The 26,852-nt window shown below is 37.2% G+C and overlaps 2 protein-coding genes across 3 annotated transcripts; both read left to right on the top strand.

The window, feature by feature from the left end:
• Positions 1-7,124: 7,124 nt before the first annotated feature.
• LOC149023566 (MLO-like protein 2) lies at positions 7,125-11,179 on the top strand. Of its 2 annotated transcripts, XM_089144108.1 has the most exons (16): positions 7,125-7,269; positions 7,475-7,602; positions 7,687-7,744; positions 7,827-8,053; positions 8,192-8,308; positions 8,427-8,487; positions 8,585-8,673; positions 8,986-9,060; positions 9,147-9,241; positions 9,362-9,411; positions 9,507-9,547; positions 9,662-9,835; positions 9,941-9,976; positions 10,080-10,147; positions 10,243-10,303; positions 10,395-11,179. In XM_089144108.1, the coding sequence occupies exons 2-16, from the start codon at positions 7,480-7,482 to the stop codon at positions 10,896-10,898; spliced, it is 1,779 nt and encodes a 592-aa protein (XP_089000234.1). In that variant the 5' UTR covers positions 7,125-7,269; positions 7,475-7,479; the 3' UTR covers positions 10,899-11,179. The 2 variants fall into 2 exon arrangements, with proteins under 2 accessions (XP_089000234.1, XP_089000233.1); XM_089144107.1 differs by having other exon boundaries at positions 7,125-7,602.
• An 8,341-nt stretch (positions 11,180-19,520) lies between these two features.
• LOC149023565 (Preprotein translocase Sec, Sec61-beta subunit protein) lies at positions 19,521-19,847 on the top strand. The gene has a single exon (XM_089142815.1). It carries the CDS (start codon positions 19,521-19,523, stop codon positions 19,845-19,847), a length of 327 nt encoding a protein of 108 aa, XP_088998941.1.
• Positions 19,848-26,852: the final 7,005 nt, after the last annotated feature.

Below are 26,852 nucleotides of genomic sequence, written 5' to 3'. Positions count from 1 at the left end.
ACATAGTTGCAAGATGGAATTTTGGGCTAGGTGTTCTGTCCTTAGCTCAAGCGGTCCTGCTGCCCAAATTCTCTTGGTCCATTTACAACAGATGAAAATATGTCAGAGTTTCTTTGTCTAATTTCCATACAATTCACAAAGATCTTGCATCTCCGTCCATTAAGATAATGCAGATCTAACTGGTAATCTTGTATTCAAGAAACGCCAAAAGAAAGATTTGAGTTTAGGGTGAAGTGGTAGTTTCCATAACATTTTTACCAGTGTTGGAAATCATTTCGAAAAGTAGAGTATTTATGTTTCATTAGCACTTTTCCTACCAGTTTAGCCGAAAATTCACCATTGGTGGAAATACGTGAGAGCCATTTATCATAAGAAAGATTTAGATTAATGTAGGAGATAGGGAAGTTTGAGAGATTGAAGTTTAAGAGATATTCCTGTTTCTCGAGATGCATCTTGACATTTGAGCAATAGAGGTATCATGTGAATGTTAGCTAGAAGGCAGTTGTATGTTACTGTCAATGCATTGGGAAACCAAGGGTCATACCAAAATGAAGTATCCATACCATTACCTACCTGTCAAAAGTAGAGTATTTATGTTTCATTAGCACTTTTCCTACCAGTTTAGCCGAAAATTCACCATTGGTGGAAATACGTGAGAGCCATTTATCATAAAAAAGATTTAGATTAATGTAGGAGATAGGGAAGTTTGAGAGATTGAAGTTTAAGAGATATTCCCTGTTTACTGAGATGCATCTTGACATTTGAGCAATAGAGGTATCATGTGAGTGTTAGCTAGAAGGCAGTTGTATGTTACTGTCAATGCATTGGGAAGCCAAGGGTCATACCAAAATGAAGTATCCATACCATTACCTACCTGTCAAAAGTAGAGTATTTATGTTTCATTAGCACTTTTCCTACCAGTTTAGCCGAAAATTCACCATTGGTGGAAATACGTGAGAGCCATTTATCATAAGAAAGATTTAGATTAATGTAGGAGATAGGGAAGTTTGAGAGATTGAAGTTTAAGAGATATTCCCTGTTTACTGAGATGCATCTTGACATTTGAGCAATAGAGGTATCATGTGAGTGTTAGCTAGAAGGCAGTTGTATGTTACTGTCAATGCATTGGGAAACCAAGGGTCATACCAAAATGAATTATCCATACCATTACCTACCTGTCAAAAGTAGAGTATTTATGTTTCATTAGCACTTTTCCTACCAGTTTAGCCGAAAATTCACCATTGGTGGAAATACGTGAGAGCCATTTATCATAAGAAAGATTTAGATTAATGTAGGAGATAGGGAAGTTTGAGAGATTGAAGTTTAAGAGATATTCCTTGTTTACTGAGATGCATCTTGACATTTGAGCAATAGAGGTATCATGTGAGTGTTAGCTAGAAGGCAGTTGTATGTTACTGTCAATGCATTGGGAAGCCAAGGGTCATACCAAAATGAATTATCCACACCATTACCTACCTGTCAAAAGTAGAGTATTTATGTTTCATTAGCACTTTTCCTACCAGTTTAGCCGAAAACTCACCATTGGTGGAAATACGTGAGAGCCATTTATCATAAGAAAGATTTAGATTAATGTAGGAGATAGGGAAGTTTGAGAGATTGAAGTTTAAGAGATATTCCCTGTTTACTGAGATGCATCTTGACATTTGAGCAATAGAGGTATCATGTGAGTGTTAGCTAGAAGGCAGTTGTATGTTACTGTCAATGCATTGGGAAGCCAAGGGTCATACCAAAATGAAGTATCCATACCATTACCTACCTGTCAAAAGTAAAGTATTTATGTTTCATTAGCACTTTTCCTACCAGTTTAGCCGAAAACTCACCATTGGTGGAAATACGTGAGAGCCATTTATCATAAGAAAGATTTAGATTAATGTAGGAGATAGGGAAGTTTGAGAGATTGAAGTTTAAGAGATATTCCCTGTTTACTGAGATGCATCTTGACATTTGAGCAATAGAGGTATCATGTGAATGTTAGCTAGAAGGCAGTTGTATGTTACTGTCAATGCATTGGGAAGCCAAGGGTCATACCAAAATGAAGTATCCATACCATTACCTACCTGTCAGGTAACCATTTTTTTCAAATTAGGTAAGACGTTGCATAAGATTTGCCAAGGCCAAGAGCCATTTTTGACTTTGACTCTTAGCAATGTGAGCTGGAAATGCAACCATTGTATTGCAAAGGGATGGAATTACATAATGGAAGGATGATCTCAGCCTAGCCTTCTAAATTTGCCATTGAATAGAAGCTACAAAAGAATTAATATCATTTAGGACCTGAGGAGTTGTACTTATTCGAAAGAAGAAGAAAAAATCAAATCAAATACTCAACTCTGAGATAGACTTCCATCTTAATTGGAGCGACTCTGGATCAACTCTAACGTACCCTTTAAGGCTAGAATTTTGAGCCAAAAGCGGATTCAAGCTCAGGGTACACTAATGCAAATTTGGGTCATTAGGGCCAAACTTACACCCTCTAGAACTAAAGAAATGCAATAGAGTTAAGTTAGGCTTTTCAAAATCCTAATTTTGCACCAAATCAAAACTTATCTTTCTGGAATTTCAAATTGTTTCCACCATTACTTCATCTAACAAGCATATCATTAGATTTATGACTAATTCAATCTTTTGAAATCCTAGATTGTTTACATATAGGTTTTCAAATTTAATAAATAAATATAACCTCAACCATTCTCTTCAGAATTATTATTGATTATGTATTCAACCATAAATGTGAAAGCATAGGACTTTAAGGCTTTTAGATTCTAATATATAAAACCAAAAATATGTTCACTCATGTTTGGAGTAAATTTTTAAATATTTGATTCTAGCTATGTAGAAAAAGAAATGTTGGTTCCTTATAAGGTATTAATTAATGTATTTTTAATATTTCTTCTTCGCTTAATATAATGATCCCTTTAACTAAAATTTTTTTCTTCTAAAAGTTGCTTGAGATCAAAAAGCGATAAGGATTCAGATCAATCAGGTTCAAATTCTTAAAAAAAAAAAGGGAATATCTTCTAATTTTCACTTACCTAAAAAAAAATCTTCTAATTGCTTGGAGTATAGTGAAATGTAGAGATGGAATATATTCTCTTTGTTTTATTGGGTTATGATTATATCTTTTATAAATACAACTCTCTTCATTATTTATTGAGTGCCTGCAACCCAATGACCAAAGACTTTTTCTTTTTAAAAGACTATTTCCTCAGATTTCTTGGATTTCTAAATCCTTGGAAGTAGTCTTGAATGCTTTCAACCACATATAATTCTTTTTGTATTTTTTGTTCAACAACCACATAAAATTCATTTCATCAAAAAATTTGGCCCAAAAAAAACAGTTTTACTGTTCATTGATGTGATTGTGGTCAAACCTCCATTCCTAATTAATGCCGGAAACAATTTTCTTGTATTCGTAGGTTTAGCCAAGGTCCAAAGTGTCGACAACATCTCATCGGCATTTGGTATTATGTTGGTAAAAAATCGACTTCAAATGCTGACATTTTTAAGAGTCATTTTAGTTTAAAATATAACATACTAATGTTTCTGGTTGACACATGTCCGGTTATACGCGATAAAATTAGAAGTTTAAAAAAATTATATAAACTAATATAAATAAACAAAGAGAACACAAATACACAACTAAAATTATTATAATAAAAGAAATAGGAGAGAGAAGTCCTGAAAAGCCTTGGAGAAGAGAGAGAAAATGGCTAAAGATTGAATAAAAATCATTGAAAATTCAACCAAAGTTCAGATAAATATCACATGGCATTGACAATACATGGTCGATTCTCGACGACGTTTGGAATTTTCAACGGGTTTTTTTGTCGGGGTTTATCAACACGGCGATATATTGCTGACTTTTCATACCACGGGGTTTAGCAGGAATAGAGAAGTGGGACCTAAAATGAACCCCCAAAATTGACCCAACCAGACCAAAACAAAACTAAACCCAGCCATGGAATGGAATGGAAGCAAACATGGAAGTTCAACCATAGGTATTAATTAGTGCTACATCACGGAATCCTATCCATTGACTTTGACTAAGTATTTGTTGACCCATGAGCCCATGAAGCTGACCCAATAACTTCCTTCCATGAAACAAAGCCCGCCACATACGGCCCATTTTATGGTTCTAATTTATGATTCCTTCTGTCCTTGGTCTCCTGAAAGCGACTGACCCAACCGCCTCCGTTGATTCTAGTGATGCATTTGGAGTTGGTATGATAAATTGATAATGATAAAGATAGTTTTTTTGGTTTCTTGTTTCACATGTTTATCTACATTTTTTGAAGTGGAATAGTTCAAATCACTTACGTGTAATTCATTTGTTTCTTGTGTTTTTGTTTTTTTTTGGGTTTGTCAATTTGGTTTCCAATGATTTGCCCTGATTATTTCGGTGTTCGATCCGGGTCGCACACCTAGCTATGATGGGTGAGTCTCTCAGTGGAGATTTTTCGCATCTACAAGATTTCAATATCGAAACTTTGCTTAAATGGACCAAACTGCTTAGACCAACCCCTTTTAGTTGTTTCTTGTGTTTTTAATGTTTGTATATTTTCTGAAATGAATTAGAATTTGTTTCAGTTTTGAGTCCATTTAAAAAAAAATGCTTCTCTTAATGTAAATTTTTTATTTTGAAACCTTAAAAATTGGAAATTTTATCTCGATTTAATTTGTTTTTTTAGACAAAAACGTTTTTTTATTGTGCAAAATGGTTTTCAACTTCCAAAAATAATAAAAATGTATAAATATAAAAATTAATATTAAAAAATCAAACAAACACTTGCCCCAAAAAAAACCAACAAGATAGAACCCTTTTTAGGAAGCGGGGCGGGACCCCCACAAGAAACAGAAGTACGATTCATTGGTGGATGGTGTCACTTTTATTGACTATATGAATTCTTATTTAATTATAAGATATTATATTTAACTAATTATGGGACAAAGTGGTAAATATGAAAATAAATTATTTATTTTGAACTTCTTCATGGAAATTAAAGGATTTGATATAGTATTTGAAAAAAAAAATCATCATAATGGTTGATAGATCAACTAAATATTTTAAATTTTTTATGTAATTGGATAATAAGGTTTTCTGACTCAACTAATTTTTATTCTATGGTTAGCAAGTCAATACATGGTCAAGACGAGTCATTTTTTTATAAAATTATTTATATAAATAAATATATATAAGTTAATGAAATTGATTAGAATAAGCAATTTTTTTAATCAAATAAATGCCTGTATAATTTACATGCGTAGAGAATATACTATATATGTCTTAGTATTTATTATTTGTAACACAAAGAATAAAAGAATCTTAACAAATATATAAATTTTTATTTTTAAGTAAGAAAGTTTTTTGTCTTATTATTATTATTATTAAGAAATAAGAGAATCTTACTAAATATAGAAGAAAAAAATTTGGATAGTTTTAAGTAAGAATCGGATAGTGGCGCATGTTAGTCTTGGTGACATCCCAATATGAAGGCGCCACCATATGAACATGTGACTATTTGTTATCCAAGAAAACAAATTATTTATCTTCTTATTTTATATTTTATTGGGAGAAAAAAATTATATTTTAATGTGGATTAGTTGAACAATTGCCATTTGAACCCTTGACTTTGGGTTTAAATGGTCTATTCGATTGGGTCTAATCTAGTTTAGGTCAATTAAAAAGGATTTCATATGTGTACCCATTCAAAATCGAAGCCAAATTGTCTAATTTCAATCGAAATCTACCCCCTTAAAGTAAAAACCCTAGGCTCTCATCGGTTTTTCTTTTTAAATTTCTTTAGATAAAGTTTAGGAGATGAATTGACTAATTCCTCAAGTGAGTGGTTAAAGAAGACCATCCATTGATCACGGTAGGGGAGTCGATAAGTTTGCATCCATGACAACATTGGACTAGCACCATTCCAACTCTTCTACTCCCTTAGCATGAATTTGGTAGGTAGTGTTTCCATTTTGAAAGACAAGTTCTTATATAAAATTATTTTTACATATTTTTGTGTTGAGATACTGTTATTTTTTTGCAATGAGTGTTTGATAAATCTGTTTTTAAAATACTCGCAATTGAATTTGGAATATGAAAAATCTATAACCCATTTGGTAGTTCGATCATCGGGTGTTTTTGTTTCGAGAAACATCATAAGCAATATTGAGTGTTTCTGGAAGCATAAATACTTTTGTAGACTTAATGATAAAGAATCTTTTTACGAAGACAGGTGCTAGGGTTTCACCAAAGATGGGGATGATAAAGAGAAACTTAGGGCATTGATAATTGAGAAGATGAAGAACCAAAAGATTCATATCGCTAGAGGTGAAGAAGTAATGAATGAAAGAGATATATTGTCATATGAAAGGATTTTTGTAGGGTTTCTTATGTTTATGACACCAAATTCTATGGACATTTCTTTCTAAAATTGCATCCCTTAAGTGTAAGGTTTGTAATTTTTGCTACAAAAAATAGACAACAACTAATTTTAATTGCGAGAAAAATGTTTCTCTAAGCAAATTTTTTTATAAATTTCAAATAACATAAAGCAAAAAAATCCCAATATAAAACAACTTCATTGAATGAATTTTGAACCAAATTTTCTAGTTTTCAAAACGAGAAACATGAATACTGTTTTTGGTTGAGTTATCAAATGAACCAGTCTTTAGCAGGGTAAAAACAATTTTCATCATTTTGACATGTCTTACATATTCAGCAAAAACAGCGTACTTCAGAGTTCAGACCACTTTTTGTTATCGATGCAATGAACAAAATAATGCATGACTTTGACAAGAAAATATCAAGACCGTTCTCCAAAAAAAATTGTTACCAAAAGAATCGAATCCTTCAGATTCCCCATCCACATCACTCATAACTACTTGTTTCTGCCAAAAGGATAAAATATCTAATCTGATTAAAAAAAAATCTGATCTTGTAAAGATAAAATCAACTTGTGGTTGTCACGGGTACCCAGAATCTGACACAACAACTATGATCGATGCAGCTCTTCCATGTTAATCACCTCATAAGTCATAACACAACTTGTGATAAATTACCATATCAATTATTTTTGAAAATCTCATTTTTATCTGGATTTCCTTTTAATGAGAGGAAGAAGAGTAAACACGACTGTTCTTTAATGGCGGACGCCTGTCCCAGACTTAGAGAAGTCAAATAATCAACTCGTTCTTCTTTCTATTACTATTATTTATTTGCAACTTTCTTATTTTATGTCTTTTAAATAGGTGAGAACAATTCTAGTTTTTAACTCCGCGTAAGAAGTCTTCCGTTACTGCTACTTTTTCTTTTTGTTCACTTGGGTATTTAAAACCGACACAATAGTTCAATCTCTGCAACTTTCTTGCAACTCGTTCGTTTTCAAGCTTTACCCAGTTCATCATTTCCTTTGATTTCTTTGTTGTCTGCAACCAATTTTGTTATTTTAATCAGAGGATATGGCTGGAGGAGGTGGTGGTCGATCTCTGGAGGATACTCCAACTTGGGCCGTTGCTGTGGTTTGTTTCGTTTTGGTCCTTATTTCGATTTTCATCGAACAGATCATTCATTTCATTGGAAAGGTAACAAGAATTGAAGCCCTGCAGATCTTCAGATTTCTTCTATCAAATGGGTTTTCTTCTTATACTTCAAAACCCCTTTTGCAGTGGTTCCTTAGTAAACACAAGAGAGGTCTCTATGAAGCTCTGGAAAAGATCAAATCAGGTTTGCTTAGACATCTCTTAGAACTGTGAGTTGAAGCTAATTAAATGCTGTTAGTTGAAGCTAACTCTGTGTTTGTTTCCAGAACTTATGCTGCTAGGGTTTATATCTTTGTTGCTGTCGGTTCTACAAACGCCCATTTCAAAGATTTGTATCTCGGAGAAAGCCGGAAATTCTTGGCATCCTTGTAGTCTGAGCAAGACCACCACAGATTCTGAATCTGAAGAACACAGGAGGAGACTTCTCTCGTTTTCTGCTGGTGGTTTCCGGCGGTTTTTAGCCTCATCATCAACTGATAAATGTGCAGAGAAGGCAAGAAACTACTACTTTTGAAACTTGGGTTTTCTCCTTTTAATTCTTATAGTGGGTTAAAGCTAGTTCTTGAGCTGTTTGATCTGTGACCTGAGTTCTGAATGAAGTGGGTTTGTGTTTTGGGATGAAATTTTGCAGGGAAAAGTTCCTTTCGTTTCATCTGATGCAATTCATCAGCTTCACATCTTCATTTTTGTGTTGGCTGTTTTCCATGTCCTGCAATGCATTACCACCATGGCTTTGGGTAGATTGAAGGTGAAGAACCCCTCCCCTCTCTCTCTCTCTCTCTGTCTCTCTCTCTCTGTCTCTTGCATATTCTATCTCTTTAGCTTCTTTCTCACTCTCACTTGAACACATTGAAACAAAATTGCAGATGAGAAGCTGGAAGAGGTGGGAAAATGAAACAAAGACGATTGAATACCAGTTCTCACATGGTAAAGTCCACTTATTTCGATTCAAAATTGATCATTTTTGAAGGGTAGCTTTAGCCATTTTGATCTCTGATAATGAAAAAAAATTATAACTTTACAGATCCAGAGAGATTCAGATTCGCAAGAGATACATCTTTTGGTAGAAGGCACCTGAATTGCTGGAGCGCTCAGCCTGTTCTTGTTTGGATTGTAAGAATTTTGAATCTTCATACTCAATTTCAGCTACCAAACAATTTCTCTAAGTGGGCCCAGATTTCACTGTTTGAGAGTGCAGTGTGGGGCCTACTACTAGTGTTGCCTTTATGGAAACGTGTGTTGAATTTTCTGTTTCCAAGTGGGCCCCGTGGGCTTTTAGATAAAGTCATATTTATGACTTGTTTGCTTGCGTTAACGGTAATTGAACACCTTAATTGGGCCCATCAATATAATGGAAGTGTGAATGGTAAACGAAAGCTGCATTGAACCACTCTAATTCAATGCACATCTATTTTCGTTTTGTAGTTTTGCTTCTTCAGACAGTTCTTTAGATCCGTCACAAAAGTGGATTACCTGACATTACGACATGGATTTATCATGGTGAGTTCATACTTACACTTTTATTTACATGAATTGCCACTCCATTTTAAGGCCCATCAACCTAACCATTCTTTCTCAACTTTCAGGCCCATTTGGCACCTCACAGCCACCACAGTTTTGATTTTCAAAAATACATCAACCGAAGCCTCGAAGACGATTTTGCCGTCGTCGTCGGTATCAGGTATCGTATCGTATATCATATCGTTAACGCCTTCGATTTTAGAATTTTGTCAAAAAAATTTCTCAGGTTAGAAATTTTTTTTTTTTAGGGTTATTAATTATTGTATACTTTTCGTTGCAGTCCACCAATCTGGTTCTTCGCAGTGCTGTTCTTATTATTCAATACCGATGGTGAGTTTGGAGCCCATTTGTAGGCCCAATGTAATGGGCCCATTTGTAATAGTTAATAAAAGCCCAATCTGAACGATCTTTTCTTGTTGCTGCAGGCTGGTATTCTTATCTATGGTTGCCTTTCATCCCAGTGATTGTAAGTTTCATTTTTCTAAAATTTTTTTGTAGTTAATAATACATAATGTCCGTTTATTCATTTTTGTGGGCCCAAATGATTGGATCTGATGGTGGTTGGGATTTGGGTGTGTAGATACTTTTATTGGTGGGGACAGAATTACAGGTTATCATAACCAAAATGGGTTTGAAGATTCAAGATAGAGGAGAGGTGGTGAAGGGTGTTCCCGTGGTTGAACCGGGTGATGACCTCTTCTGGTTCAACAGTCCCCGGCTTGTGATTTACCTCATCCAGTTCGTTCTCTTTCAGGTATAATTTTATCTTCGGTGACCCAGAAGAAATTCTAGCTTATCGCCCTTTTAGATTGTTTGCACCACTAAAAGTTTTCATGGTTTTGTATTCTTGGTTTTGCAGAATGCGTTTCAGCTCGCTTTCTTAATATATACTTTGGTAAGGCATTGCATGATTTATCTTTCAATTCAAACTCAAAATTGAGTAGTTTTTCCATTTTTTATTTATTTTTAATAAATAACAAACTAAGCCTTCATCGCAGTTGCAATTTGGGACGAGTTCTTGCTTCCATTACCACACTGCAGGTTACATAATCAAAACCACAACTGGGTTAGTGATCTATCTTCTGTTTTCATGACGGATGTTCTTCTTATAACGTAAAAACACTGATTTGATGATGGGTTCTTTGGTTTGTGTTTGATCAGGGTTCTCATTCAGATTCTCTGTAGCTACGTCACTCTTCCTCTGTATGCGTTGGTTACACAGGTGAGACAATTTAGCTTTCATGGTTTGGAAGGAATTAATGGGTATCTGGTTTATGAAGATAAGGTGAATGCTAATATGCCTGAATGAACAGATGGGTTCGACCATGAAGCCAACTATCTTCAACAACAAAGTGGCGACGGCTCTTAAAGACTGGCACCACACGGCGAAAAAGCACATAAAACATAACAAAGGAAGTGTCACAGCTTCAGCAACCCCAATGTCAAGTAGACCAGGAACGCCGTCACGTGGCAATTCTCCTGTTCATCTCTTGCGCAACTACCATGGCCAGTTCTCGGATGATCTCCCAACCTCGCCAAGTTACCACAATGTTCTTGCCCCTTCCCCTGATGATTGGGAGCTCAAAGACTCACCTCCCACAAATAATCAACTCGGTGATGGCTCATCTACTTCCCACCATCAGCAACAGACCCAGAAGCTTGTGCACCGTGGTAGCTTAATAGATCATGTAGATGATGAATACGAGAGGGATGATGAGAGTGGCGAGCCTGCTCCACCTCGCTCAACCAGCACTGCCCAACATGAGATCGATATGGGTTCAGTAGAGTTCTCGTTTGCCCGGAGATCTAGGAAGTAATGAAGGAAATCTAGCATCTTAAATAATTCCTTTCTCTGTTGTATCATTTGTAAATTCTTTTTTGGTACACTCTTGTACCATATTATTTAGTTGGATTATTATTAATTCTTCGAGAATTGTATAAATGAGTGTTATTGGTCAAAAATCATATGTTCATGCTCGAGAGGAGGGGGGCTAAAGATGGATATGGATATGATCTTGCCACGTTGGGTGGTGCCCGTGGTGCCTAGTGTTGGATGGATGTCACTTGCACTCTGTTAAATCTTAGCCATATATACAAAAAAAAGGTTTTGATTTAAGTGATGAAAAATTGATTTATTTCACTTAAGTTGGTATAAATTGCACACGTCTTTTGTGCAGCTAAAATTTGATGGAATCCACGTGATAGTCTATTTAATGTCGGGCATGATAGGCGTCACCGTGTCAGACACACCGGCCTACCAAGATCATGTTATTAGTTCATGTTATCCCTAGAGCAAGTTAATTGGTTCTAGTTTTAACAAATTAAATGAAGAATCACGAGAAAAATGAAGATTGATAATGGAGTATAGCCAACTAGGGTTAGAGTTCAGATATAGCACGATGCACTAGAACAAAAGAGTGAAAATCACTTTAATACTTGTACAAACTTACAACTATAGGTAGATCTTTCAATTGAAATCACAAAACATCAAAAAATCATTTTCATAGCCATCAAACACCATAACATCTCAAGAAATGAAGAGGATTTAAGACAGACCTAGAAACCACAAGTCGAAGGCCAAACCTTTATTTATTTATTTAATATATTGGGGATGTGGGCATTATATAATATACCATGAGGCATAATCAAAGTCCACAACATCATCACTAAGAAGTGTTGGTTCCAAGCAACTATGCAATGGTAGAGCCCCAAACGTTTAATTTCTCTAAACTAAAGTGCACCAACAAGACACATACAAAAACCTTCTGGTTCAACCGGTATGAGTTTGGCGCCGGTTCAGGTGGAGTCAAACCAGAGAGATGAGCAACGGTTCAGAGAAATAGAAAATAGAGAGACTAAATTCACAATTAAAAATCACGTCTTCCAAAAAGGGGTATGATATGAATGCCTTTTTTTTTTTTTTCTCAAATGGTTTCAAAATCTTAATACCACCAAGGTCCCAGGCACCGTTGGTTTCTGCCGTCTGGTTGTCATCTCCATTGTTGGCTAGCTGCATATGGAATTATGGATTCGGTGTTGAGGTATTTGAGTCATACCCAACTTGTGTTGAGGTACTCAAGTAATACCCAACTTATTGTTGAGGTTTTTTTTTTTTTTTTTGGAGAAAATTGTTGAGGTATTTGAGTCATACTCAACTTATGTTCTAATATGAGCCATCAGATTAGTTATGATCTAACGGTATAACGGACCTTTGTAGGAGAGTCCAATTACCAATAGAATTCAGTATTTATACTATAAATACTAGCTGGAAGCAGTGGGTATTCCAAATTTGATACTCAGGTATAATGCTTTAAGCAACCTCATGCTTAAATTCTAACCCTAATCCTAACATTCGATTCTCCTGCACAGCAAAGAAAGATTCAGAGCTAATAGCGACACCATCATCTTCAACATTGAAATTGCAGTGATGTTGTTGTTGGAAAGGTTGAGTCAACATTTGTACGCGGTGATATGTGTTGGAGTGATCATCGTCACAACCTTTATTCATCACTTCTCCTCCTCTTCTTCCTCTTCCGAATCGACGACAATCGATGATCACAACCGTCGTCTCCGCACAAGTCGACGCCTGCGACGGCTGCTGCTACTCAACTGAGACAATCTGTGGATCAAACGCAGAATGAATCTTCAAATTTAGAGAGTTCGATGAGATGCGAGATTGGTTTTGAATTGAATCGCTGAAGACGAGACATGTCATTCCAAATGAGGGATCTCGCTGGCCATCATATGAAACCGGGAGAATAAGGTTAGCATCGACAATCGAACAGATCGAGCTTGTTTCTTCTTCTTTCGCTGCCTCGGCTCTTTGATTTCTGTAATGAGAACCAATCATTTGTTCTTTTCACCAGTTTTCTTCTTTATAATAATAAAGCGCCCTCAAAGAACACTTTTCTTTTCCTGGTTATATCAGATGACATCCATCATCCCTGTGTAAAAGAACATCCAGCTCTAAGTTGCTTCTTGCGCCATTATTGTAAACGTAATAACACTATTGAAAATTGCCTCTGCCCATTTCAGTGATACAGACACATATGATACAAGAAAAATATATATTACAAATGACAATACTTGTTTTTGTTGGCATCTTCCTGAACCTGAAGAACGCTAACAAGGAGAGAAGTAGGATGGAAGAGGATGTCATGGATGAATTAAATAAATTCAACTACAAAATCATAAAAATTCAACTCTGTTAGTCCAGACTATATAAAATTTGACATTTCCAATCACTTGTTCTCTTTTTTACCAAAAAAAAAAAAAATCACTTGTTCTTTTCACACTTTTTTTTTTCTTTGGCAGGCATCACTGTTTTTTTTTTTTTTTTCCTTTTTGGTAGTAAATCACTGGTTCTTTCACTACCTTTCAACAGTAATGTGGAGTAGGAACTTCACTGGTTCTAGATATGCGGCATTTTTTTTTGTGAACCGGCTTTAATGTATTAGAAGTTTTTAATATAACAATAATGATATGTATCCCTAACATTTATAAAATTTACAAGTTAAACCCAAATTCCTCCCAATCCAATGAAATTGTAATCATATCCACCTCACCTATAAAACCAACGACCATTATCAACATCTCAAGAACTAGACGATTTTGCTTCAGTCCTATGCTCAAGCGGGTTGTCGGATCAAAAGTGAAAAGATCCTGGCCATTGATGCAATTTTGAGGAGTTAACTGAACAACCCGACCGGTTTACTGTCTACAAACCGAACCTATTCACTGGACCAGACGAACCTGTTGGAATATGCTCTTTGAGCATGAGTGAATGTGAATGAAAATCATTCATATGGAGAGTTTGTGGAAATATGTGCATAGAATACCAATGGACTATTTGGTGATTCATTGCACTAAGAGAGGTCATGAATGAAGGGTTATGGGAATACCTATGGACTATTGGGTGTTTCATCTCCCAAGGAGAATTCATGAATGGAAGTTATGAGACCTTTTATTTCCTAACAACAAACTTCTCATTTCTCTATTGTGATTAATGGAGGATTTATGGGACTCTTGATTTCCCAAGAAAACCTCTCACTTCCTAGCTTGTGATTAAAGTCTAAATCTTTTCATTTCCCATAACTTATTCATTAAGTTTGGTAATAAGTGATTATGGCTTTTCATATGTCAAGCTAGTTAAAGAGACATTGTTCACATCTATATATAGGGATCCCTCCTTGATGAAGATGAGTTGTTGTTTTGGGATATTTTCTTTCTTTATTTGAAGAATTTTTGCTAAAGAGCTTTGAAAGTTTTCATAGTGGTTTGGGGTTCTTGTTAATGGTTGATTGAAGAAGGTTGATTGAAGCTCTTCCTTTGGCGAGAAGAAAGTTTTTGGGTTAATTCCTTCTTTCTATTTTAGAGTCTTGCTAAAGTTCTTTGAGTCTTGTTATTTTGTGGTGTTCCGGTGATAGAAAGAAGGCACATGTCAAGTTCGTCGTTGCGATATACTTTGTGCTAAGTACATCGTTGTTCGTCGTTGTATCCTAGGAGACAGACGTCCGTTGAATCCTCAAGCACACTGTGGAGGGGACGAATCTGTTTTAAGGAAAGCGTCTGACATGCCTCGACGGTTTTCCTTTACTCTTCTTTTCAGTTCAAGTTCTGTCTTTCTGGATCTTCTCTTAATTCTTTGTTCCCCTTATTATATTATCAATTTTGGCTAACAGAACCAACCCATATGTTTTTTCAAAAATCGTTTGAAAACACCAAACTGGGCGCTCGAATCCTCATTTTGTCTTCTACCCTAGCGATATTGCTTCAATCTTGCACATTTAATGAGCAAGACAGTCAAACAGGCCGTTTGATCAAAAGTGAAAAGATTCTGACCATTGATGCGATTTTGAGGAGTTAACTGAGCAACCCGACCGGTTTACTGTCTACGAACCGAACTCATTCACTGGACCAAACAAACCAACCCATATGTTTTTCAAAATCGTTTGAAAACACCAAATTGGGTGCGCGAATCCTCATTTCGTCTTCTACCCTAGTGATTTTGTCCTGCTCATTTAATGCGTAGGATAGTTAAGTGGACCCTCCAATCAAAATTGAAAAGATCCTGGCCGTTGATGCAATTTTGAGGAGTTAACTGAGCAACCCGACGAGTTTGCTATCTACAAGCCGAACCCATTCACTGGACTAGACGAACCAACCCAAATGTTTTTTAAAATCGTTTGAAAACAGACACAAAATCGTTTGAAGATTTTTTTTTCAAATCTCACTTAACCCACACTTATAGAAAAAGAAGAATAAATAGGAAGAAAGAAACAGAAGAAAATAAATAGAAAGGAAAGAGGAGATATGAGAGAATAAATAGGGATTAAAGAGTTAGTTTCTAATTAGAAATGACATTTTGAATATCTAATAAGATTTTTTTTTCAAAAATTTTCTTTAACCCTCGTTTATAGAAAAAGAAGAGAATAAGTAAGAAGAAAAGCTGTGATGAGAGAGAAGAGGGCAGAATAAATAAGGAGGAGGGGTTAGTTATTAACTAGGAATGACATTTATACTCATTATTTTATCTTTAAAAGTTGTTTTCAACCTACGGGGGTTGGTCCAAGTGGTAAGCAGCTTGGTCCGCTTAAACAAGGTTCCAGTATCGAAACCTTTATGGATGCAAAAAATCCCCGCTGGGAGACGCACCTACCACAGCCAAGTGTGAGACCCGGGTCGAACATCGGATTAGTCAGGGCAAAGCCTTGGAAACCGGTTTTGGCACAACAAAAAAAAAAAGTTGTTCTCAACATTGAGGGAATTATAAAAAAAAATTAAAAATCCGGTGGGGGATGCATACTCCTTATGGGACACCTTATGGGTTCAAGCTACAGGGCCAAATCAACATAGGGAAGCTGTTTGATTTGATTATCTTGGTTTTTAACTCATTTAACCTTATCAAGTTGTTTGTGATGTATAATCTAAACTCGTAATGAATCAAAAGAATCTTGGTGGATTTGATCCACCATGCTCTTGAAACATGCTTATGTTTCAAATGTTCTACCAATTGAGCTAAAAATCTACTGCTTCACGTGAGCTTAGAATTAGACTTTGGTAAAGACCCACCAGGTCTTTTGATTGTGATGGGGCTAGGTTCACTAAAGAGCAAGTAAAAATCGAAACTAGTATGAGAGGATGAGGAGGTGTTGAGTTCAACAACTTAAACCTTTATGCAACAACAACAACAACAACAACAACAACAACAACAAGGGTTGTAACAGAGCAACAAAGATTAGAATTCGGGCAGCTACACTAGTATTAAGCCACAAGGTTCTGGTTACAATCCATGGGCCAATTAAAACTAAACAGTACAGTCACTGGTTCTTAGTAGTCTCAGATACCTTTGCCTCACTACTCTTCTAACATGAAAGCAAGAAAGAAAAAGACCCTATGAGAGTTACGGGGACTCAACGATTCAGGACTCTTTGGAAGGTTACTTTGATGTGGGGCCTTTTGAGTTACCCTGAGATTTTTATTTGCGGCAGCAATTGCCTGCTGCCGCCAATGGCTAAGATTAGCCCACGTAATCAAAAGTTAATCGGACGGTTCTAAATTAAAGAACAAGGGATTTTTATATAAATACAAAAAATTATGTTTACATTTAAAGGTTTGGAAATTTTGGAATTTACAAACTTACATCCCTGCCTCTACCCGACGTCTCATTCACCGGAACTACCCTAGAAAACGTCTCGGCATCAGGGTTTCTGATGACTTTTGAAATCCTTTGATCACCTCCGTCCATCTGTCATGCTGCCGATTCAAAGCTTATTTTTTTGGATGCAGAGATCGCCTCCTTGAAAGAGAGATGTCCTAACCCGCTAAACGATGGGGGCATACCTGTTTGACTGCCATCAAAAGTATACCCATCTCATAGTATGAGTATGAACACTAATTCTTAATTGTATGAGCAAGTATTCTTAATTGTATGAACACTTAATTGTGTGAACACTTATTCTTAATTGTATGAACACTTAATTGTGTGAACACTTATTCTTAATTGTATGAACAAGTATTCTTAATTGAGTGAGAACCCACAAAAGTTAATGAGGCAAGACACTACAAAATTGTTTTGAATATGATCTACGCGTCTTTGCGAGGAGATAAATCCTGAGAAAAAAAGGGGTTTTGAAGACAACCGATTGAGCCGTCCGTTGAAGCTCGCACAATCTTTCCGATCAGGAGAAGATTTAATATTTTGAATATAAACAGTGGCAGAGCCACTAAGGGACAGGGGGCCATGGCGAGTCCAGATCAGCGACCCCGTCGGCTCCCCGGCGGCTTACCACCACAAAATACAGGGGGCCCAGGGGTGGTGATGGGAGTTTTTTTTTTTAATATTTTTCAGATGTGGGGCCCACAGTTTTTGTGGTGGAAAAACCGTCGAAGAGCACTTCTGTGCTCCCTGTAGGGCCTGTTTGGTTACATGAATCCAGAGATTTGAAATCTCTGGATTCATGAATCTGAGAATTATACCCGTGTGGTTGTAAAAATCTCTAGATTCATGAAATCTAGAGATTCACCTTTTTACACTAAAAACGTGAATCTGTAGATTTATGGGTAAGGGGTGAAATCCAGAGATTTCAAAAAAGCTATACTTTTGCACATTCACAAAAATCATGTCGATCAAATAGTTTTTTAGGATGAATCCACATATTTCATTCCACAACCAAACATCTAATTTTATAAATTATAACTTCACAAATTTGAAATCTATAGATTTGAAATCTCCAGACTCATGTAACCAAACAGGCCCTAAGGGAAGGGGTAGCTGAACGGACTTGTGAAAAGGTTAGCTGAACGGTTCTACCATTAGGTTTGTTTACTAAATCTGAGTCGTTCATTAAAATTTCTATTTTCCTTCCTATTATTTATAGGTTAATTGATTAACTTTCTATTGCCGGTTAAAGGTTCAAAGAGAAAGAAATGAAGTATGCTCAAATCTTGTAGTTTGCAGTTTTCCTCTATTCGTTCACTATTTCTTCCTCCTTCTCAATTGTTCTTCCTCTTCCTTCTCAATTGGCTTTACTTTCCTCTGTTCGTCTTTTTTTCATTTTTTTCCTTCTCCACTTCGCTGGTGGCTTTCAGTAAGGAAGACAGATTTTTCCTTTTACAAGGCCTACTTCTTCCCACTGTGTGAAGATGCTCGACCAAGTGGATCAGTGGCCATTTGGAAACCCTAGTATTGAAGTTCAAGAAAACTTAATCTAGTTATTCTTTACTTGTGTTTCAAGGTATGACTAAGTCGTTCCTTTCTACCAAGTGAAAAAGAAAAGAAAAAAAAAGGGCGCACACAAAGAACAGAAAAAGAAAACAAGAAAAGAAAAAAAAGAAAGAGATTGCAAAAAAGGATATTTTCTTTCAAGATCCAAGTTCTAATCATTCGAAAAACCATTCCCAAGTTTAGACTGAGATAAATGTTTATTTTTCTATTCATGTCATCGTCTGGGAGGCCATTGGCATTATTTTTCTATTCATGTCATCGTCTGGGAGGCCATTGGCATTATTTTTCTATTCATGTCATCGTCTGGGAGACCATTGGCATTATTTTTCTATTCATGTCATCGTTTGGGAGGCCATTGGCAGTGTTTACCATAAAGAGGTGTCTCTGAAACGAGATTTCGTTTCACTTTTTCAATGATAAAGGAACTGGAATCACAAGATTTTCAGTGATGAACTCCTACCTTGATGAACACAAATGAAAATTGATGGGGATAGAGAAAAAATAAAGGAAGAAGGCTTAGATATTTTAGCAGTAATAGAAAGTTGAACTTAACTAACCACTAAATAATAAAACTTAACTAACCACTAAATAATAGAAGTGAAAATAGGTATTTTATTGAATGATTTAGATTGAGTTTAACAAATCTGATGGTGAATATTTAGAGTTGTTCAGCCAACCTATTCACACGTCCATTCAGCCACATTTATGCCATTCCTTAATGTTTGTATTTTTTATGTTAATTTCCTTCATTTTTTTACTTTTTTTTTTTTTTCTTCTCACATGTGAAATATCACTATTTGGCCCCTTCCCAATATTGAAAACAAATTTTAAAGGTAAAATAATGGGTATAAATGTCATCCTCAGTGAAAAACTAGTTAAAAACTAACTTCTCAATCCCTATTTATTCTCCCCTATCTTCTCAACCGTTCGTTTGATCAAGCACTGGTGACATGGCACTATCATGACCGTCGGAAACAGTAGGCAGCTGCCGCAAATAAAAATCCGTAACCTGGGTGTGACCTAACAAAATTTGATATATGAAGCTGGGCCCATGGGCCCACAGGATTGTGGGGCCCGCTCTCATTCAACGACTACTACCATAAGGTCTGTAACACGGTATGCATTAATTTCTTATTTCCGTTCTCTGCTTGCTCTGAGCTTAGTTGTTCATTGCTCAGGTTTTTCCGTCCCGAGATTACAAAAATCAACGTCAATGGCTAAAGGAACTTCACAATCTCAATCTTCTTCATCTTCTTCAGCGTCCCGGCCGGGTCCTGTAGCGCCTCGCGGTTCAGCTGCTGCTACAGCCGGGATGCGGCGACGGAGGGTTGGTGGCGGCGGTGGCGGAGGAGGCGGCTCCGCTGGATTTAGTGGCGGCGGGGGAGGAAGTAATATGTTGAGGTTCTACACCGATGATGCCCCAGGCTTGAAGATCACTCCCACAGTCGTCCTTGTAATGAGCGTCTGCTTCATCGGCTTCGTTACTGCTCTTCATGTGTTTGGCAAGCTTTACCGCTATAGATCTGGTCCTGGTGCTTGATTTCAACCCCTTCGATCTCCTTCTTACCCTTCAGTCAAACTGACTTGGTTCGGTTTCCCGATTGCTCTCTTTCAATTCTGCGGATTTTGACTTTGTTTAGTTTATGTCGGTTTTTTCAGAGCTTGTTTTGGCACTTTTTCTAGTTCTTACAGTATATCTATTGTCCTTTTCGTAACTTTTGTTGGTATAGAATTCCTCCACATAACTTAACTTTGACAGAGACGAGGAGTTTTGTATTAAGCTTCATCCTTCAATATTGATGAGCTTTTCTTTTTGCCTTTTCCATTATTTGCAGATGATTTCTGCTTAAAATTGTGATCAGATCTTTAATGAGGACGACAATGCGTGATATATCTGTCCCATTAGACCACCATACATTGATTCTGTTTATGACTTCACTAATAGGAAACAGAGAAACCATTAAATCAACTCGCTGATTTCTCACCCTGCGCCTTGGACTCAACCTTTGGATACAAAATTAGGATAAAGCCCCCATCCAATTAAAAACTATGAAATGGAAACCTTACAGAACAGTTATTCTAGATTAACTCTGTGGAATTAGGTTGGCAGCCATCCCATTTCGGGCTTCCCTTGGATTCTGGTGTGGATTTTATGCTTTATGTGCTGCTTGTTCTTGCAATTGATTCCTTTGTTTCTTTACATGTTTGGCTTCCTAGCACACTTTTCATTGCTGTTGAAGTTGAATTCCTGTAAAAATGGATAATATGTTCTATTTGTATGGTTGTTAAGAGTATTTTGCTCCAACATTTTCTATCATCTTTAACTTGATTGAAAAAATATTATAATTGAATCACAAAATTGGTTTGCACTTTAAGCTTATCTTCTTGTGTAGTATAACTTGTCAGGATTCTGTTTAGTTGTCAAATATATATTCTTCCTTGTTTGTTATAATTGACAAAGCAGTCGTGCAGAATTCTGTGACTGGGGCTTCACTGCTTTACTGCTAGAGAGTGCTTCATGTTTAAAATAAGATGATCATCTAATCATGTGAAGCATCTTGCTTGGGATCTAGTGATGGATATCAATCACACTGAATGCTATAACTTTGACAATGAAAAGGATCATTCTGGTGTGAGGTGAAAAAGCAAAAATAAAAGTGTTAAGGAGAGCGACAGATTAGAATCCAACATGTATGATTATCGAAGCGTGAGCTTCCGCACAAGTAGAGTCCCTGGCGGTTGGGGGGGGGGGACATGACTTTCTGAGGTTAAAATCAGTTAATTTAGTATTGAGGAATCAAATTTCCTGGTTAGTGCAACTAATTAAAATTTAATTAATCGAATCAATAAAAGGCAACATTGGAAAGAGAGTGTTCAGACTTGAGACCGTTTCAATTAGAGGCTTTACCGTAGTTTCTTGGTTGAACAGCCAACATTCCCTATAAAAGTTATGTTGTCTGACATAGAATTATATTATTTGTGTTTTACTTTCTAATGAAGACCCCTTTGTTTGAATGGGACGAATTTTGTAGGGTTCATAGATAAATATGGGGAGGGGCTTGTTTGAATACTGTGTTGTGATTGGGGTATGTTACTTTTGCCATTAAGAGTAAAGTTGCTCGTTTGATTTGTGCTCTTTTGTTAGGATTAGTTACAAGAGTTTGTCTGTACCCTTAAGTAAGAGTAGAACATTAGAGACATTTCTCTGGCTGACGATCCAATGTGAAGGGATTTTGCCACTTTTCATGGTATGAAATATGGGAGAGAAAGATTCTCTCCTTCAGCTCTCGGGATTCAAGCTTGGCTCCTTCCCCGTCACCTATCTCGGTCTTCCCCTCATTCCTGGTAGGCTCACTCGCCATCACTGTCTCCCTATGCTTGACCACATTCGAAAGAAGCTTCAACTTTGGAAAGGTAAGCTTCTCTCCTTTGCAGGCAGAGTGGTGCTCATTCGCTCCGTACTTCAATCCTCCTACCTCTACTGGTGTGGGATCTTTTCCATCCTAAAATCCACTATCCATGCCATGGAGTCTTTGTTCTCTGCCTTCCTCTGAAAGGGGTGCGAAGCCTCCCGCTTCACCCACCCTGTTTGTTGGTCGACCATTTGTCACCCAATCTTTGAAGGCGGCCTTGGTATCCGTCGGGTTTCTGATGTTGACATGGCCTGCCTTCTCAAGCTTATCTGGAAGATTGCCTCAAAGCAAGACTCCATCTGGGTTTCCTGGGTTTATTCCTACCTCCTCTGCTCGGATTCTCTTTGGACTTCCCCCGTTCCCCCTAATCCCTCTTGGATCTGGAGGAAAATTCTCTTGCTTCGCCCCTGTGCTCTCTCCGCCATCTCTAATTCTGTTTCTACTGGCTCCTCCACCTCCTTTTGGCGTGACCCGTGGCATCTGATGGGCATTCTCTACTCCCTCTTTGGTCCCCGTGCAGTCTATGACTCCCGTATCCCAAAATCCACTCCCTTGTCCTCTTTCATTTCCAACAACTCTTGGGCCCCTGTTCCCCTCCCCTCTCTCTCTCAAGTTTGGGCCTCCCTCCCCTCCATTTCTGGCTCCCCTAGTGACTCTACCGTATGGCTTCCTTCCCCCTCCAAAGCCTTTTCCACCTCCTCCACTTGGAACCTTATCCGTGCCCATAACCCTAAGCCCCCTTGGCCTCCCTTGGTTTGGTTTAAAAAACATATCCCCCCGGCACTCCTTACCCTTTGGAGGGCCCTTCACCTTGCCCTCCCCACCCAATCCTTCCTTATTGGCCGCCATATCCCGGTTAACCCAAGCTATGTCCTTTGTTGGAATGGTATTGAAGACCTGGATCACATTTTCTTCTCTTGCCCTTTCTCTAGATCTATCTGGGGAAAAGCCCTTACCTACATTTGGCCCTGATCCTTTGGCTTTGCTAGCGAGTGGTCTTGGATTTTGAGAAACTTCCCTGGCTCTTCTATTTGCGATCGGATCGGTAAGCTTGTGTTTTGTGCCGCTGTCCATCATCTTTGGTGGGAGCGTGACCTCCAAAAATGGTCTTCCAAATCTCGCTCAAAAGATATGATTTGGAATGCCATCTTTTTTTTTATGTTTCTCTAGACTTGTAGCCATCCCCCATTCCCTCATTCATGATACCCCAAGGAACAGGCTCATTGTTGTCTCCTGGGGTCTCAACCTTTCTTTCCGGTCTTCTTCCTAAAGACCGTTCTTGTTGGTTCCGCTTTTTAATATATTATTTATTCATCCAAAAAAGAAATATGGGAGAGAAAGAATGCCACCGCTCATATGCCTAATGTGGCTCCCACTCGAGACACAGAAACTGCACTGCTGCTTGGAAATGGTCTCCTCCCTCCCATGAAAAAGTGGAAATCCCACAAGAGTTAGGTGTCACAGCCTGCCCAAATATTTCTAGAAGCTATATGTTAGATCTTTCTAGTGTTTCCCCTTAGTGCTAGAATCTTCTAGATATTGGGCTAATCTTAGCCTAATAGGAATTTTAATGGACAATGCCATGTAGGCCTCACAAGTTCTGCTTTTGGCCAATCGGCCTATATTTGAGCGGGTTACGGCATAGGGCAGTAATTTCAAGTCAGTATGGGGGTTTCTGTGTCTCAGTGTGGGAGGTAGGGAGCCACACTAAGCTTACAACTGGTTAGTGTTCGCTTACCTTTGAAATATTTTGATAACTTTATGGAATTTCTCTGGATCTAGTGGCATGGAGAGTTACTGGAGTACTTGTCATCCCCCCCCCCCTCCGGTGAATGCAATAACTGTGGACTTCTGTTGCAAACAAAAGAGATAGCAAACAATGCTAGTATACAGCAAAAGGAAAGGTAGAAGCCCAAGCAAAATCCCAAGGCATTTATTGTTGGGCAGGCAAAATGGAGTAGGAAACAGAAAGTCATGGGCTCATGTAATGGGGTTAGGGATGCCAGCAAAGACGAGGAAAGGAAAGAATAGTAAAGGATGAGATGGAATAACAACATATTAATCCTTCGTATCCCCTGCTTTCCCACAAAATCCTCAAAACATGGTAAGACTTTGAAGAAGGGTGGGGTGGAAAAATTCCCTTGTCATATACAACACAGCATTTAATGCATGTTATCTGTTACTTGGATTTTGAAATTCATGGAATATATTTAGATCTTTTCTGTTCACGCATGGTCCTTTAGGCTCCTGATCTACTTTTATATGTAATAAGTGTGCTGTATATTTTCCCTTGCCTGCCTTTTGAAATTCATGGAATATATTGTTTCTCTTTCTAGTATTCTGATGTGATCATCATTCTTTCTCATCCCCTTCCCCTGATAAAAGTAATGGTGGAAGCTACTAATAAATGAATTGAAGGATATGTTTTCTGCATGGGTGGATAGAGTTACCCGATCAATTGACAGTACTGATAACAATTTTTGAGAAGAATAGTAGGTGATCCGAACAGTTTTGCTAAATTGTGAGCTGGCAGAGCTTCCCAACAAAAGCAGTTTCAGTAATAGTTTTGGTGGTGTGTACTGTTCCATGAATATGGTGTACATGGCAACTAAGGAAGATTGTCCTTTTGTTTATTCCAATTGAAATATCTATTGGGGGTCTCACTCAAAGCAGCATATGGTGTTCAGGATCTAGAGGAGACTGTTTGGTTGGCTTGTTGGGCACTCCATGTTTACAAATGAGTTAGGAGTTGTTGAATGAGTTAGCCCCAGTATCTCCATCTAGTTTGCTTTTATATGAAGTGTGGAATTCACATAAAAATGAAGAGTTGGGGAAAAAAATGCCTTAACTGGAGTTGATTTCATGTCTAGGTAACTCCAGAAATCTTTTTGACTTGAGGTAATCCATAGTGTGTACATCAGTTTCTGATCGTGACATGTGTCTCAACATCACATCAAATGGTGGAAATTTATTTACATGTCACATCAATCAACTCTTTGATGCGACTTATAAATGGATTTCAACCATTTGATGTGATGTTAGGACACATGTTATACATTTACAAGGAAATTGACCCGATAAATTTTCCACCACTGCTGCCTTTGATATTGACAAAGTACTTCTGTTGATGAACACTCTGAACTTGAGCTTTTATATATATAGGAAGGTCTCGGTCCCAGTTCCAAGGAAATGAAATCTTCACTCTTGACCTCTCATTGATTAGGAGTTGGTCTGTCAACTATACAATTAAAACAGGTCAACCTAGTCACAAGAACCGTTAAAGGAGAATCTGTACTCTCGACTTCTTATTGATTAGGTGTTGGTCTTTGTCAACTAAGCAATTAAAACAGGTCAATCTAGTCACAAAGACTAAGTATAGCCCAAGGGATGAGGAGTTTGTATCAACTCGTTGTTGGGGTATATTATGTGGGGCCCACGTTTGAGCATTATCAAATAATTTAGAGTGGGTCTCATGTGGGTCCCACACAATATGTGTTAGGTGAAAAGTGTCGAGGTGCACTAGCATGTAGTGTTCCCTCAATGGGAAGGTAATCCTAACTCTATATGGGTAGGTGTGAAGAAATGAAAGTTTGAGCTTAAAAGACAGTGTTTCTCTACTGGAGGGAGGAAGGTGTGGAGAAACGAAAGTTTAAACTTAAAAGACAGTGTATCTATACATGACATGCTACTATCACTTGTTTATGCGGATGCACATTAGTTTAAACAAATTATGTATATGCTATAGATTCTTATTAAGAAAGAAGCTTTTATTATGAAAATAATTTATTAAGTTAATGATCGACAGGCAATACTGTGCTTGTTTACCTTTTAACTTCAACTTGTTGCTTTACGAGCTACTGTTACCCAATTGATTAAAATCCTTCTCTCCTTTTAGCCCTATACATTTATTACTGTGTCATTAAAGTAATTACCTTAACTGACGGAAATGTTTGTGGCAGTTCGCGTTAAAAGGTGACTGAACGCCATGAAAATGATAGGCACTAAGTAACAATTATATAGATGTGATCTGATTTTGACGGCAGTGGATTGAAACAAATCTTTTGCAGATAATGGGGTTAAATTTGAAGGCACAGAGAATATCCACCAGTAACATATAACCAAGGTAAAACATATTGTCGAAGATTGGCGAAATTTTGTCGATTTTCAGTAGTTTTGCGAAATAAGAAGCGTATCAAAAACGAATTTTTCTATGTCGCCGGAAATCACCGATTTTTTTACGAATCAGCGAAAATTGTTGAAATTTTGCTGGATCTCTGTCTTTTTCTTCAAATCTCTGAGTTGGATCAGATGTTTAGTTGAAAGAGAAGAAAGAAAGAAAGAAAGAAAGAGACAGAAACAGAGAGAGAGAGAGAGGGTTCGAACCTTTGAATTTTGACATTGATTTTGGGCGAGATTTTGCCGGTTCGCCAGGTAGTGAACCGGCGAACTCTGCTTGGATCTAGGGTTCAAACCTTTGAATTTTGACATCGATTTCAGGCGAAATTTTGCCGGTTCTCCAGGTAGTGAACCGGCGAACTCTGCCGAAATTTCGCAACTGCATATAACACTATGTTAATGGGTAATATCGATGAGATTATCAATCAAGAATAAAGAAGGTGAGATGTATCAGCTTTGTAAAAAAAGAAGAAGAAGAATATGAGATGCATCAAGAAATTTATGCATATTTTATCAAATTTAAAAAGAAAAGTTATATGATCTGAAATATTTGCCAGTTAAGGATCATTGTCATAAATTATCTAAAATGATGAAAAAGCATATCAAAGTTGGGTTAGTTGTAATGGTTCCCATACATGATGAGCTTTGAGAAAGTTAACTAAGGTGACATGGGCACCATTAGAATAGCCGGTGTCCTACTTAAAATAACCTTAAGAGGCAAGACATGCATGGATGGGCACCTAATCAATTATGCAATTATGAAATTCAAATGGGCTTACCTGGAGAGCAAAGAACTATGCAAGTGACCCCATTTGATTGTGATAAAGCTTTGTGTTCCCAATGTTGATAAGATATGCTTTGGATTAATCACATGCTTAGAATATAATTCAATCAAATCTCCATTTCTTTTCTTTTCTTTTTTTCAAATGAATCAAATCCCCTCTTGACCCCCTTGA

The sequence above is a fragment of the Hakea prostrata genome, chromosome 2, assembly GCF_041222555.1.
Source record: "Hakea prostrata isolate BN-2017 chromosome 2, UWA_Hpros_2, whole genome shotgun sequence".
NCBI classification, from domain to species: Eukaryota; Viridiplantae; Streptophyta; class Magnoliopsida; order Proteales; family Proteaceae; genus Hakea; species Hakea prostrata.
The sequence above is the reverse complement of the archived record's forward strand: the minus strand, read 5'-3'. Positions and strand labels throughout refer to the sequence as shown.

Excerpts from the sequence above, each read along its gene's own strand:
- LOC149023566 (XM_089144108.1), top strand. The coding sequence starts at position 7,480 with ATGGCTGGAGGAGGTGGTGGTCGATCTCTGGAGGATACTCCAACTTGG. Across the intron at positions 7,603-7,686 it reads TCATTCATTTCATTGGAAAG|TGGTTCCTTAGTAAACACAA; the intron begins GTAACAAGAATT and ends CCCCTTTTGCAG. Across the intron at positions 10,304-10,394 it reads TGTATGCGTTGGTTACACAG|ATGGGTTCGACCATGAAGCC; the intron begins GTGAGACAATTT and ends CTGAATGAACAG.
- LOC149023565 (XM_089142815.1), top strand. The coding sequence starts at position 19,521 with ATGGCTAAAGGAACTTCACAATCTCAATCTTCTTCATCTTCTTCAGCG.